The sequence below is a fragment of the Phaethon aethereus genome, assembly GCF_964289735.1.
Source record: "Phaethon aethereus genome assembly, chromosome: 3".
Lineage (NCBI taxonomy): Eukaryota > Metazoa > Chordata > Aves > Phaethontiformes > Phaethontidae > Phaethon > Phaethon aethereus.
In genome coordinates, this window is record NC_138576.1 from 26,960,688 (window position 1) to 26,976,566 (window position 15,879).

At 42.3% G+C, this 15,879-nt stretch overlaps 1 protein-coding gene across 1 annotated transcript; it reads left to right on the forward strand.

Moving 5' to 3' along the window:
* Positions 1-8,174: 8,174 nt before the first annotated feature.
* On the forward strand, positions 8,175-15,545 carry TMEM14A (transmembrane protein 14A; the record flags this gene model as incomplete). The annotated part of the gene is made up of 4 exons (XM_081998327.1): positions 8,175-8,436; positions 10,143-10,244; positions 14,424-14,511; positions 15,506-15,545. The coding sequence occupies exons 1-4, from the start codon at positions 8,283-8,285 to the stop codon at positions 15,543-15,545; spliced, it is 384 nt and encodes a 127-aa protein (XP_081854453.1). The 5' UTR covers positions 8,175-8,282.
* Between the last annotated feature and the right edge of the window lie 334 nt (positions 15,546-15,879).

Consider the following 15,879-nt stretch of genomic DNA (forward strand, 5'->3'; position numbering starts at 1 on the left):
AAATTAGGTCACTGCTGGTATTAGGCAAGATCCCTAAGGTCTCACTGAGCTGTGCTCCTCCAGACTGGCTTGGCAGAAGACATATCCTAACCCACGCTGCCTGATGACAACCACCATGAGATACCAGTCTTACACCCACTGGAGGCTCCTTTACCACATGGTTGTGGAAGGCTTCTGGCTTGTCTGCACTGCAGGAGCAGCAAAAAACATCCTCATCAGAGACCAAAGATCTGGCTCCATAATCAGGCAAGCATGAAAGATAGTACTGTCTAATACACTCTTGTGTATCTAAGTGAGGGATAAGCTTTGGAAAGGGAAGGAAAACAATGTCTGGACTGTTAAAAATGTTACTTCTGATAGGTCTAGAAGACAGGTTGGTAATCATTACTGGTGGCTGATGATCCTCCTTACTGGATGTCCCAACTCTAATGAGCTCTGAAGGTCAGAATCTCACTGGGAAAGTGCTGGAACAAGAACATTGCTTTAAGGGCCCAAGCCTGTTCACCACTTTTTCTCAGTAGTACTTGTGTAAGCAATACTCCTGATGTTAATGTGATTATATAAAGGCAGAAGGAATACTCATACAAATAAGGGTTGGGACTTATGCCTAGTAATCTGTCTAATCTGGCACTCCCTCTCCTTCAGCTGCACTAGATGTTTTCCAGCAGAAGACTCTCAAGTAATATATCCAAAATACACCATATCCTGGGGGAAAATTCTATAATAGCTTATGAAATCCTTCCTAGGACATGAGTATTCATCAAGTTCTATGCAGACAGAGCAGAAGGATCCCAGGGGAAAAGGGCAACATCAGGAGGGCTGTAGTTTAGTCTAAGGGTCCCTTTCTAAGGGCAAATACTATGTGTATTGTCCTAAAATTGCATGTTTCCTCAATAGGGTACAATACAGTATTAGTGATCTAAACATCAGGTTTCACTGAGGTAAGAGATCCTGAGATATCACCTTCAAAAAATAAAATACAAACTCCTACCAACATCACATTTTCCCTCACATACCTGTGGACACAAAACCAGGACCCTGAAAAGAACATGAGGGATGCCCTGGTGGGTCAGACCAACATCCAGCTATCCCAAATATCCTTTCTCCAATAACAAGAGATGCTATTAAAAGAGAACACGCAAGTCAGGCATATATATTTCCTTGTTCTCCTCCAGCATCTACAATGATTGTATTAGGGATGTTAGGGAGCACATTCCTAGTCATTCCTTTTAGTATCTCTTTATGAACCTGTAGTCCATTTAATCCAGTCTACTGACCTATCTGCTTCCAAAACCTCTGCTGGCAGCAAATTCCACAAGTTCACTATACCTGCTACATAAAAAAAAGTATTCCCTTTGACCTTTTCTAAACCAATGTCCTATCAGTTTCAGTGAGTGCCCCCTAGTTCTAGTACTGCAGGATTTGGAGAACAATAATCTGCATTCACTCTACCCACTGCTTTGATTTTGTAAATCCTGATCATATCCACTGTCTCCAGACTGAGGCTTATGCTGTGGATAGCCTCACTCCCTTTTATTTGCCCCCTGAGAGTATGGCATGCGGGTTTGAGCGGGACTGTCTCTCCGCCTTTCATTCCCTGCTTCTCCCCATAAGCAAGGATGAGCTCTCCAAGACTGCAGTTCCAGGGCAGAAATGTCAACAGCAAGCTAAATTTTCTGATGATTTATCATTATGGCTCCACACAGAGTTCACTGAATGCCAGAGGTAGTTCAAGGAAGGGACTGAGAATGGGGAAGCCCACAACTGAAATACGTTATTGCAAAATCACAGCTTGAGCCACTCTCTGTGCACCCCGTAAAAGCCAGGATCTCGCAGACCTCTTCCTTCTGGGAAAGATATTGTATTTTACTTTCCTTTCTTTTTTTGGTGTGAGAATGATCCAAAGGATGCTTATGATTTGGATACTCCTGTACATAAGCTTGCCCATACTGGACCTGAACAAAGGTCCAGCCAGCTCATGCTCCTGTCTCAGTCAATGGCCATGGGTAGGAGAGAAACAGGAAGAGCAGTGGGCATGAACAGATGTCTAGGAAAGAGTAAGGACAGGGCATGCATATATGAACTTTCATCCTAAAACTTTCCTAGCTTCAAACTATTTTTCAGGCAAGGAAGCTGCCTTGAGGCATATACAGGTTTTAGGTATGCCTTGGTGTATAATCTGATAGAATTTGAAGAGGGCGAGGGATCCTGTGCCTCTGTCCTTCACTGAGCTGTTCTCCGGAAAACTCTTGTCTCTTAGTGTGTGCAGCTGAAAACAGACTCCTCTGTACCGAGCACATAATGGTGAGAGGTATCAGAGACCTGATGTCTATTGTAAGATGAGAAATATTAGGGAAAAGGTCTGAAAATACACACACAAATCCTTCCTCCATCCCAAGAAACTTTCATCTTGACGAGTTGTTTTCAGTCAGCTGAAAACATCACACAATGACAAACAAGCCACTTCAAATGTCTCTGAAATCCCTCAGGGTTTCATTCTGACTTCCTGAACTGCTTTAAAATCCACATAACTAATTAAGAAAGATGGGAAATTTGGGATAGCTGGTGGTCCTAATCTGGATTTATTTAGACCAAGGATTCCTGAGATACTGAAGAAAACCTCAATTTCTTCAGGAGAGAGAGTCTATCAACTTTTGAGAACTTACCTAGGAAAATCAAATCACTATGCTGATCAGAACCCAAGGCAGTTTAATCACTCACTCTTAATATCTGCTACAGCCCTTTGATTGTGCCTGGTGGGCAGAAAGAGTTTTACATATGCTCTCCCAAATCACTGTGTATCACAATCATATTCCTGTATTTTGTTCCCGTTAATCTCTCCAATATTAAATGTAGCTAGAACCTAATTTTGCTGGAGACCTCACACTAAAATCATGGATATTGTCAGCTCACAGTAAAATTGCATATTGTCAGCAACCAGGGCCCACAGGTAGGTTTCTGTGGCCAAGTATCTATTTCACTGTTTGCTAGCCTCCAGAAATACTATTTTGTTGGACACAGTATCTGGGAAGATTCCTGAGAGACCAGTGAACAGTCGTAATCTTGAGTTGCATTTCACTGAATTTAGCAAGAATTTCAGTTGGTGCCATACCATAATACTTTCTCACAGGCAAAGTTCTCTGAAAAGTTGGAGGAAATGTGCAACTTCAGGTTATCTCACTCTTTCTTGCTGATGCCTGCAGAGAGTCTCCCCAGCCTCCCATCCTGTCATGCAGTCCCAGCTCTTCCTTTGTGCCCTGATGCTTGTTAGACTCTCCTCACTTAACTAACTGAAACACGACTGACTGAACTAATTCAGCAGAAAGCTACGTATTTTTCTGCCTGGTTATGTTCCTGCTGGGCTACTGAGTTAACTCGGCCACTGAGGATTGGGAGAGAAGGAGCAAAACCCATCAATTGCTGCACAAAATAAGGGACTGGAAGGCAGAATTGGAAATGAAGAGGCCCTTTTGGCAGCAGTGAGCTGTTAAATTCAAGCACCCTTTCCTGTGAAATAGCTGCCCAAGAACCCATCTATTTTTCCTTTGCAGGCTCTAGTCCATGTTCACAGAAACATAGAAATATAGTTCATAGAAGAGGCCTTAGTTTGTGTGGCTATTTATCAATGTATATGTTCTGTCAGATTACTTCATGGTTATTATAAAGAGCAGCATCTCTGCTTTGTACCATTTGATTGAATTGCCAGGGATGATTCTGGATCTAAGCTTTCATACTAAATTTTCCAGGAAGTGATACCTCAGGACTGAAGGGTAATGACCTATAAATGCAGACCAATGAGGCTGTAGATCAGTCTCCTCAGCCTTTTAAAGCACCTTGTGTTACTTTAACACCACTGTCCTTCTTGCTGCTTGTATACATATGTGTGTCTACATATATCTACATATGAAAACTTTTATTTCTAACAACAATCACCTTTTTGTACTGGAACATAACAACTGACTTCTTCCTTATTTAACTACAGATTATTAAACCTGAAGACTTTGAATGTGCATTTTGAAAACTTTTTTGCTTCTCTTCTTTAAAAAAATATTTTGTTCCTCTTCCTTTTCCATAGTCCCACCTGAGGAAAACAACAATCTTTTGCACAAAAATCTTCTAGAATTACAGCTATCATCTCAGCAAGCCTAGCTACTCCTTTTTCCCCACTCAGGACTTATTCTGTCTCTGCTATTTCAGAGGCCACCTCTACAGATCTCAACTGGTATCACGTTATGTTCTGCGATAGAAGTTAGCATTAAATCTTACTTGGAGCTTACACCTACGAGTAGCCTTTAGTGTTAATACAGGAAGACCACCAAAAACTGCAAACATCCCGTCAACACTCTCTCTCTAACAACAGGTAGTCTGAGCAAAAATGTTCAAGGGGAGGGAGATGGGCTGCATTACACAAGCCCCTGAGAGGTTTCTTGTTTTATACAGAACATTTGCAAAGCAAGACACAAACTCAGCCTTTCTCTGGAGAGAGTGCATACATTCAGCTGTGAATATAGGTGGGCCTAACAAAAGGTCACACATTATCAACATGGGTGGAACTTTCTGGGGACTGGGCTGTACAATTTTAAGAAGCCCCTGCTCAGCATTTTTAACGATTTTTCTCTTCAGGTCACATTTTCACAAAGGTGGAAAAATATATCCCTGAAACTAAAGCAATTTACTTGCCAAATTTGAAAGCTGTTTTTCCCAAACCAGAAAGATGCTAGAGGCTGTTCAGTGAATGGTTATGTTTATAATGGACAAAACTGTGTATTCTCCCCTAAATTCATCCTTGTAGTTGGCTGGACTGTTGTAAAGGGAACTTTCCAAAAACAAAGAAAAGAAATCATAATACAAAACAAAACAACCAAAACAAGCTAAAATAAAACAGCTGGAAGCAGACACCCAGTGGGGGAAATTTCATCTCAGACTGGCAGTTATGAACAACTGAAAACTAGAATAGAAAGCACTTAGCAACATTAACACTAGCTTTGCTGCTATCTCTGTTATACCTCACTGTTAGGACTGAGGGCTCTGATCTATCATGCTACCAACAAATTAATTCAGTGATGCTTCCTCCTGTTAAAAACCTCCCATGGGAGCCTACCTGTGCTGCAAAATACAGCAACCATTTCACATCAGACGACAGTTTAAGTAACAGCTTAGGGAAAACAATACCAAATAATTTTCATAATTGAAAATAGAAGGGAACATAACAAGCAGCATATAATTATGTGAATTCAAATTTAGTCCAGAATTCAGGGTTATCCAGTCTACTTTAGTGAGGAGTATCGTTGAATCAGTAACCACACTGGTCATTACCATAGAGGTGCCAAGAGACTCTGTATTTGTTCCATTTTGGAGTCCCCACAAATAGAATTGCATGGTTTTGCTCCATTTAATCCACTGTTTATTTTACTGTGCTTTTCAAGATCCACAAGTCTCAGCAAGCTTCATAAAGATATCCAAGATTTATGGATTTCAGCTTATGAATCTGCTTTTGGTTTGCATTTTGGAGCCGTCCTGCCCTCAAGTGTCCTATGTTTGTTTTCCAAAGTTGTTGTACCTTCAGTCTTCCTTCCCACAGACACTGGTGAGATAAGGAGAACAGTTCTGTTTTCCACCGAGCAGACAGACTTGGACAGCTCACATGGAGCGGGTTTGTGTCACAGCAGTCAAACACTAACAGAAAAAACAAATGGAACGTTAGGAGTGGAAATTAAATACATTAACCCTAATGAGAATACTGATTCCCTTTCCAGAAAGTTCTTTGGAGCGGAAAACTCCCACACCTTTAAGCAAAGAAATCTAAAGGAAACACAAGATTTTGGCAGGAATTTTCCAATGACCCCTGAAGAAGGCAGGTATCCAAGTCCCATCACACAGCACTGTACGTCTCTCTCTGTTGTGGCCATGTTTATGCTCAGCCTGTCCGTGGGAACAATGGAAGCGTGTGGAACATCACAGGCAGGCACTCCTCAATTACTGCCGAAGGACATGTTCCGCAGTGGTCAAGAATGGCTCACTTGAGAGACAGTTAAAGAAATACCACAGAGGGTGACAAAATACGGCCAAAAATAGCTCCAGCAAGCAGGGCTAGCAGATGAGACGTCAACCTGTCAAAATAACCACATAAAGCAACTTCATAAATTAGCTACGTGCATAGTATCTGAGCCTTGGGGTTTGTGCATGTTGGCTTCCCCTGACAAACTGGTAACATCAGCGTTCGGTCTGGGTGTCTGCCGGCCTGACTTCATGCAGGCAACCCTCAAGGTTTCAAAGACGCAGGCAAGGAGGAGAAGGAGAGCGGAACTACCCCATGTGAGGGGCAGTGGTCAGAGGGGTGCCCCGCATGGCAGCCAGTGCCCGTCGCTGGGTCGCAGTGGGTCTCTGGGGTGGTGCAGGCAAGAGACCCTCGTCCCAGCCCCTGCCCAGGTCTCCATGGGATGCGCACCCTTTGGGGACAAGTGGCTCTGCAGACATGCCTCTTTTCTCATTCACGAGTTCTGCCATCCCCAACACGGTAGGGCAGGGTGTTTTAGGCTTAAAAGTCTAAAATCAGCCACGGATCTTTCCGCTGACCGTGGAGCCCAGGCAGACGAGCCGCCCGAGGGCAGAACGAGGGGTCTCACCAGGTGGGAGAAGCCAACCCGGGGGCTGGGCCCTGCCTCTGAGGGGCCCAGACAAACACCGTGCAAAGTCCCGCTGCCCTGCGCCTGTCTCCCCGATTCCCGTCCCAGCCAAGTGCCACTAAAACGCCGCTCCCCTGCTCACAAGGAGCTCCGCAAGCGCGGCGCGCCGCCGCCATGACAGTGGCAGACGCCCTCCCGCCCCTCTGCCGAGGGCCATCGGCCGAGGAGGGGGCGATGAGGCGGCCGCCGGCGGCTCGGCGGGACCGCGGCGCAGGCCCCGCGACGCCTGACGGGGCCCGCCGGGCGCGGCAGGCGGGGCCGGGGAGGTCGGAGGGCGGCGGGGCGGGCGCGGAGCGGCGGGACGAGGTACGGCGGAGTGGCCGCGGAAGGGGGCCGTGTCCTGCGGGGCTGCGCCGCGGCGGAGAGCCGCTGAGGGCGCGCGGCTGAGGGCGGTGGGGCTCGCCGCCGCACCCGCCTGCCGTCTGGCGGGGGCTCCGCCGCGGAGGGCGGCGCGAGCGAGCGCGGGACTGCGGGGAGCGGAGGCGGGGAAGCGCGGCGAGGGGCGGGCTGCGGGCGGGCGCGGGCCCGGCCGGCCCGGGGCGGGCGGCGGAAGGCCCCAGCCGAGGGAGAGCGGCCGGCCGCGCCCGGCCTCGGCCGGCCTGCCCGCCTGGGCCACGGAGGCCGTGTGGATCGAAGGCCGGGCTTTGCGCTTGGCCCCTGCAGACCTCGCTTTGGGGGGTGCCATGGCCCCCTAAATCCCCCTGTCTAGGTTACAGCTGGGGGGGGCCTCGCTGTGAGTTGCTCGCTTTAATATTAAAGGCGTGACATGAAATGATGAGTGTGTGCTCTTTCCTGCCACCGCTTTAGCACGGCGACCATGGCCACATGCACTCGGGTAAAAACTAAGATGCACTTAATTAAAAGTAGACAATTTGGGAGAAGGAGGGGTAAGGTGTATCCCAGCGGCTGTGGGAGAGAGGCTATAGTGCTGCTGGGGCTGTGGGGCTGCAAGCCACCCCCACTCGTGCCTTTATAAAGCCCATCTGGGGAAGAAGGGATCAGTATTACAAGGGTAACTTAAATGCTTGTTGGAGGATAGAAGCCTAGCGTCGGACAATGCATCAAAATCAAAAGGTGAAACAAAAGGGGCATAGACAGAGATAGGGTAAAGCTTCTGTATGTATAACTTCTGAAGGTGGCCTAGGTTTCTGTCTGGAAACTTTGGGTAGACTCTGAAAATTCCAATTTTTGCCTGGCGTTGCAGGGCCTATGACATTCTGCTTGAAGTACACCGAGTACAGCCTCCTTGAAAGGGCACCAAGCTGTGTGCTCGCAAGACCTGTATGTATCCATAGTGTATGCCCAGATCCACCATATAGCACAGGTGCAACAAAACGGATGCTTTGAGTGGTACCAGGCTTTTTGCTTGCACACGTGTATTTTTGACTGGGCAAAATTCATGCCACATACATCCCAAAAATACCAATTTCCCCTAATGGAAATACGATATACTGAGATACTGAGGTGTGAGGAAGGGCAACAGTTTAGTGAAAAGATGATAAAATAGCCAATAGACACACCTTCGCCTTTTGAATGTTTTGACATAGTCAAAACGCGCCTTAGGAGAAAGTAATGTTATTTAGAACACTTTAAGTCATGATTTTTTTTTTTACCAGGAGGAAGGAATTTGTTTGTCTTCAGTTGCAATGTGTTTTCTTCTCCAGAGTTGGGACCATGGCTATTGACTGGATTGGTTTTGCCTATGCTGCATTGCTGGCTGTTGGAGGTATTGTAGGATACACTCGTAAAGGTAAATATTGGGACAGCAGATTTGGAAATGAAGCATTTGTATTTCTTCTCCACTAATTTTTATGAAAAAAAAAAAAGATGCAAGACATGAAAACTTTGTTATAATGAACATGACTGCATCTTAAATCCATCCTGCACTGCTGTAAATGAGCTGAGTCTCATGAGATTTACTTGGGTCAACTTTTTTTCTGTTAATCTAACTGATGAGTTTGTTTTCAGGGCAAAAAGAATCTGTCATGTTGTTTTTGACCTTCAGTGTATTTTGGGCCGTCTCATTTCCTTTAATCGTTCCTGTGCTGAGTACCATTCTACAGAGACATCCTGGCTTGGTTTTGAGATTTCCAGATGTACACTGGAAAGAAAACCCTTCACTTGTGTATTCTGATCCGGTGATTAATGATCTCTTAGATATTAAGTCTAAGATAATTAGGGTTTAGGTTATTGTGTACTATAAAGCACATTTTCCATATTTCAGTCCGTTTCGCAGCCCTTTCCAGCCGGCGGCACCCTGGACAGCATCCCGGCAGAGGTCGCAGTGGTACCGACGACAGGCAGGCGGGATCTCCAGGCTGGTCCCCCTTTCTCTCGCCCAAAAAGTGCACCTCCCAGCACCGCATCGGTCTTTTTTGCCGTGGCATTATCCATCCTGTGCATTCGTGTGAATCAAGGTCACTGTTTCCCTGCGCAACATGCAGCATGCTTTGCTCTTAGAGATAGGGCTTTATATCTGACTTTCTGAAAAAGCTTGCAGTATTTTTTTTTGTTTGTACACATCTGTGCTCACTGGCTATCCCATTTGCTTGTTCTCTTCATTCTTTAATAGTTGGTCAGTCCTTGTGGCAAATACAGATTTTTTTTTGTTATCGGTAATGATTTCTGTTTTCTTGCAAATTCTTGATTAAAAATAGTCAATATAACATGACTATGAGCTAAGTGACATCTGGGGATCTGGATTCTTCATTTATAAACATTCTGAGATCAGCTTAATCCAGATAATACCTGCTGTGCTGATTCTACACTTTTATCATTTGGTACTGAGCCAAATGCCTGTTCAGAAACCTAGGTATATTACTGAAACCCTGGGCTTTATGAACCAGTTTTGTAATAGCACTGAAAGAAGATGTCAAATTACTTTTAAAAGCCATATTTCATCTCCATTGCCATCTACTTGTTTTAACTCTTTTTCAGTTCTTTATTAATTCAATGTGATGTTGGTGATACCATTTCTTTGTCCAAGACTGATGTCAGACTGAAAGGCTTATGACTACATGTGTTGTCCAATTTACCCTTTATATATATTGACACATTTCCACCATTTTGGAGACTCCCAAGTGCTGTAATATATAGTTAAAGTCAACAGAGAGTCCAGAGAAATTACAAAAATGCTTCTAAAGATATGTATGGTAGAGAAAATAGCCAAATTTACGTTTGTGCTTCAAAGATTGTTTTTCCCAAATTGCAATTATTACTTGATCCTCATCATTTCCTTCTAATTTAGTCAACTTTGCTCCAAATGCCATGCAAGAGAATGACCCATTTACAGAAATATTACCTCTCTATTCACACTGGGTGATCCAGCTGCATTGTGGCAAAATTGGTTCTATTTTTTAAATATTTGGATAATACTCTGGGGAGAGAGAACTACTGTGTAAAGATCAAGCTTAAAGACACTGTATTGAGAAGTAACGCTTGAATCGTTTCTTGCAGGTAGTAAAATCTCTTTAGCTGCTGGTCTTACCTGTGGTTCTGTGGCTGGTTATGGAGCTTACTGCGTAACACATGATCCAAGAAATGTGAAGATATCATTGTGTAAGTGTTTTAGTACCCTAAAAAAAAAACCAAATCAAAAAACCCACCAACAAAAACAAGCAGTTTCCTGAATTACATGTAAAAATCTCTCTTATATTAAATTTTGAGCATTGCTTTGGTTGAAATGTTATTTTTTAAATAGAGTTAGACATTGCAATTTAGCTTGCAAAACTCAAGGGCTCCTCTGCATGGAAGTGTTTGCCAGGTAAGGCAGATGATTCACACAAAGCCAGCAGGTGTGTGTTACCACCTGGCCGCGCTGCCTTTTATTAACTGGTTACATAACACAGCACATACTGTGAAATCCAGCCGAGAAACATGGGAGAGTATGGGAAAAAAGTCATTACAGCTGCAGATTAGACTGTAATCTGAGAAGTCAGGTAGGTGTGGGATCCAGTCTTGCGTAATGGCATGTATCCTCAGTTCCCAATGAAACTAATAGTTTGTGTTTTTCCTTTGCTGCTAAGAAAGACAGGATACAAAGAATACAGTAATTGTCATGTTTGCCATAAAACCCTCATGGAGGCAAGGAGCTACAGTCTCTAAGGGGGAAGTTGTCACCTTCATACAACTGATTTGCAGTAAGATCTCTTTGGAGCTGGTCTCGCTCATGGTTTTAGCAAAGGTGGCTGTGGCTTCACATGCAGAAATACATTTAAAATACATTTAATCCAGATTGTGTGAGTACATACTTGCTTTTTCTGAACTTAGTTAGAATTTACAGTACAGTGCTCAAGCTGGCTTTGTGCTTTACACTAGCCACAGTTGTAAAAACTTTCATTTCAAAAAATGTTGAATAGCATTGTTAGCAAAGTATATTAGCACCAAATGGGTTCTTTAGTAGAGTCGGTAATGGCATACCTGATCTGTTCCTAGATGGCCTAAAATTGGATATTCCAGTTTTGCCACCGTGACCTTGCTCAGATTAAGTTATCACACTGTTAAAAAAGAACTTCTTGGAATGAAGACACCACCTTAAGTATATGTAAATTTTTAATCATTCTGTGTGACATGCTTTTAAGTAGCATATGGTATTGTACTTTTATGGGTCGATTACATCACTAATTTGGATACAGAATTTGTGGAAGAGAAGACTAATAGAAACTTAGTAAATGTTGCCTGTTTCCGAATTTGCTGTTTTTTCAAAGGACTAATACAAAATTTCCACGAATCTGCTTGTTGACATCAGATATACTAAAATATTGTCAGTGTTGTGCATTTTGTGTAGCTGTAGGCATGTGAGGACTTTCTCTCAACTGGAGAAATATGTATTACTAATTTAATAAATAAAGTATATAGCAATACAGATGAGCTACAGGTTCACTACACCTGCCTTAGAAAGTTCTTATTATATAGAGTAAAAAGAACAAAGACTTTTTAAAGCAGTCTTAGTTCAGAATGTTTACAGTGTGATGTTCTGATTGCTGAAAACGTAAACATGTATTTAACCTTGGTTATGAATAGGTGGCCTCTTTAAGATACACCTGTGCTGAATGAAACCAAGAAGGTGGTCTGAACTAACTGGCAGTTTTTCCCAGAAGTGAGTCAGGAAGTATTCATACAAAGTACTCTGCCAGTTCCAACTATTCAGGCTGGTTTTAATCTCTTCCAGACTGATGTATCTCAGTCTGGAAGAGGGTGTCTTCTGGCTTCTATATACACAGATAACTCGAATAAAGAAATCGGTAGGAAAACTGCAGAGGAAGAGAGAATTAGACAAACTCAGAAAACATGTACAGGTCCACACCTTAAAAACCTTTGGTGGCTGCTGTGTCGGAATAATAAGGGATTTTCATAGTAAATGTGTATTGCTTTTGTAGAAAATCAGAATGTTTTCACTTATGCCTAACCTGCTGAAGTGACAAAAGCCACTAGAGCACAAATGAAAGAAGGAAATTAAGTGCATGGAAGAAAGTGACCACTCTGAACTTAGAAACCAGTAGAGTAAATTGCAATGTAAAATGAAGCAAGTACCCAAACTTGTAAAAGGTTAGGAAATTAAAAAAAAAATCCCCCTCCAAAATGATAATTATCTGTAGTATTTATCACCTATGCAGGAGTCTCCTGCAATAATGTAGGTAATGTACAAGACCTTGATAGTAGGGTTCCTGTAACTTGTCCTACATACAAAGAGTATGTAGCATACAGATCATAGAATCATAGTATAGTTTGGGTTGGAAGGTCATCTAGTTTAAAGATGACCTTTAAAGGTCATCTAGTCCAACCCCCCTGCAATGGGCAAGGACATCTTCAACTAGATCAGGTTGTTCAGAGCCCCGTCCAACCTGACCTGACATTTCCTGGGATGGGGCATCTACCACCTCTCTGGGCAACCTGTGCCAGTGTTTCACCACCCTCATTGTGAAAAATTTCTTCCTCCTATCTAGTCAAAATCTGCCCTCTTTTAGTTTAAAACCATTACCCCTCATCCTATCACAATGGGCCCTGCTAAAAAGTCTGTCCCCATCTTTCTTATAAGCCCCTTTTAAGTACTGGAATACTCTAGGCAAATTTCCTTAGTTGCCTTATACATTATTCTTTCAGGCATTTTCCCACTCCCCCTGAAATTAACTCTGTGCTTTCCTGAATACTTTAATGCCATTTAATGTGTTTGGAGTAGCTGTAGAAATTGAGACTTCAGTATGCAACAGTTAGTGCTGTTTAGAGTGCAAGCTGATGCACCTTATTTATTGAATTTCTGATTCAAATCTGATTTACTAAGTTGAATTTGGCTTGATTTATTGAATTTTTTTGACTGATTTAAGGTGAAACAGTGAATATCTAGCACTTTTGAGAATCAGATCTAAAAGCTGAACATCTTAAAAACTCAGGGGCACATGAGAAAAGCCAGAGACTAGTAAACAAAAAAAAGAACATTACAGATTGAACATGCTCTGTAGCTTGTAATTAGTTGTAAGTACACTCCGGGCTCTGGCAAGATGCATACTGTTGAATAGTTCACTCTTCAGGCATTCCAGAGAGGATCAAGGCTATGGGACCAGAAAATAAGAGCAATGCATAATGGAGCATAATAGGGTTTTTTTGCAGGGTATCTGTAATGAGTGCACATGCATAGCTGGTAGAGTTTTGTAAGATGCTTGTAACTGTCAGAGCTTGTTTTATAAGCCTGGAGTGAGTTTAAAACTAATTCTTGGCACCTGTGAGCACAGGACTGTCTACAGGAGCAGAGAGTGGAGTTTGAGGAGAATTAGACAGATGATTTAACTGCCTCATAAAAAAGGGAAGAGATTTGTGTAACTGCCATTACTTTGGCTTGCAAGAGTGATAAAGCCCAGCTGCCCATGAGAAGTCCTGCCTCTCTGCCCACTGCTAGGAAGCATTTCAGGTGACAACTCTTAAACAAAGCTATCTATCTTTGCAGAGTTTTAGGTATTCTTGTTAATCTCCTCATTTATATACAGCTCTGCAGCCGTAGTTCAGTATGAAATCCCCATGCCTGATGAGTTCATTCCTATCATTTTCGGGTAAAACTGTTGCATGAAGAAGATGCAGTTCCTTTGATGATGTTTGTTCTCTGCTGCATGCACTGCATTTGTTGCCCTCTTGGGCTGCCCACCTCTTGTCACAGATGAGGATGGTTCCCTTACAGCAAAATGAAACAAAGGAACTTGTGGTCATGATGAAGGATGTGTTGACAGCCATATTCTGTAGTGAAAATAAGTGGCAAACCATCCAATGTAGTTTTTAAGGCTCAACAAATAAAGAGCTAGCGTTCTAAAAAGAAAACAGATAAAGTTGGGTGCTCTAGCTCCTTGAATAGTTAGAAAACACCTGCAGGGTGGTGGGATTTATGAGACACTATTCCTGTAATTCAGTATACATGTTACTCTTATGATGAAGATTCTTCCTACTTTATTTGTATCCCTGTGAATGTAGATACAGGGGAATAGAATTCACTGTCTGACAAACTTACTTAGTGTCTGTGGAATAGGATTTAGCATTCTGCTGCACCTGGAAATCTTATTTGCAGCTGAAAGAAATCATAGCGATGTATTTTGGAAAAGCAAGAATGTTTTTATAGACTCTATCTCTAATCTAATGTTTTATTAAATTGCAGTTCATAGCAAAACATAGCAGTGACCTTTGATAACTCTCCGTGTTCCTGAATGGTTCACTGGGAGAAGTGAGAACATAAATATTTTTAATTGTCTTTTACAGTTTCAGCTTTTCTTTTGACCATTATAATGGGAATGAGGTTCAAGAGGTCCAAGAAATTAATGCCAGCTGGACTAGTAGCATGCCTGAGGTAAACATATAATGAGGATCTTAATGTAAAGATTTTGCTGATTTTCAAATAGTTGCCATTTGACATTTGAGTCAGTATTCAGCCAGTATTAGTGGAAGTTACTGCCATCCAGTGACAGTACAGTTTAAGTGAAACCAGTTTGGAGGTCACAGTCCTGTTTTCAGTGAACAGCTTCTTCATCTCACTAGGCAGATACATCTGATATGGAGTGACTTTCTCAGCAAAGAAAGGAGATATCTGCAGTTAAATATTAATACATATTGATAAAGCTCTTGGAAGAACCTGAGGTGTTTTCAAACATATGCATAAAATTAATAATCTAATCTCATACAACACAGTTATCTTAAAAAAGACCAACACTTTGGTTTAGAAGTGCTGCATTCAAAACTACTGGAAGCACAGTACCTTTGAAAACTAGGACATTTTTGACCTGACCTAAGAACTTTGGTCAGTATTACTGCAAATGATGATGTTTCTAACCATTCTGACTGCTTTATTGCTGCTGTTTATTTTGTCATTCTGGAAAACATAATTTCCTGTATGTATTATTTTGGAATTAAATTATGAAGTAGACACCTTTTTTCCCAGTGAGTCTGTAACTCAAAACATTTTTCGACTGTTAAGTCAGAATCTCCATCTTCTGAAGGAGTAATTGTTGCTTTGTTGTTACTAGACTTAACATAACACCATCAACTGTTTTACTCCAATTACTTCCAGGGAGGAAAAAGTCAGATGCAGATTGTCAAGATGCAAAATATAAGAATCAGAACTTAAACTGGAAAATATTATTTTCCATTGTGGATCATTTTCAAGCTTAGATGGTCTGTGTGTTTCAGCAGGCACTGAGGCTGTAGATTTTGATGTTTTGAAAGGTTGCTTACTAGAGGCTCTAGTGTCAGGTGTTTATAAATGTGTTGTTACGTAATGATGACTTGCACTGGTTTTGTTCATGCACAACCATATTTATGTTCCTTACTCTGTTTTTTTTTCCCAGCCTTTTGATGATTTTGAGGCTTGTTTTTATGCTGCTGTAGGAGAATTCAGCAGCTTAAGAACCGAAGTATGACTGCCATGTCCACCGAACAAACAGGCAAGCTCTCTACATTTGAAAGACAAGTTTGAACACAAGTCTTACATTGCATTTACCTTTTCTGTAAAAGATCTGTACCTGTAATTTGCTGATATTTTGCAAGCTTTTTTTAAAAACTAAAAAAAATGTTTTGTTGAGGATATATTTTGATCTACTTCCATTTAAGTAGTCTGTTAACTCAAGGGATCTTTCTCTGCAAGTTTGATTGCTTTCAGGAGTGCTGAGCACCCCAAGAAATTGAGTTAGTTTTGCACAGTATCTCTGAGAGAAGAATATAT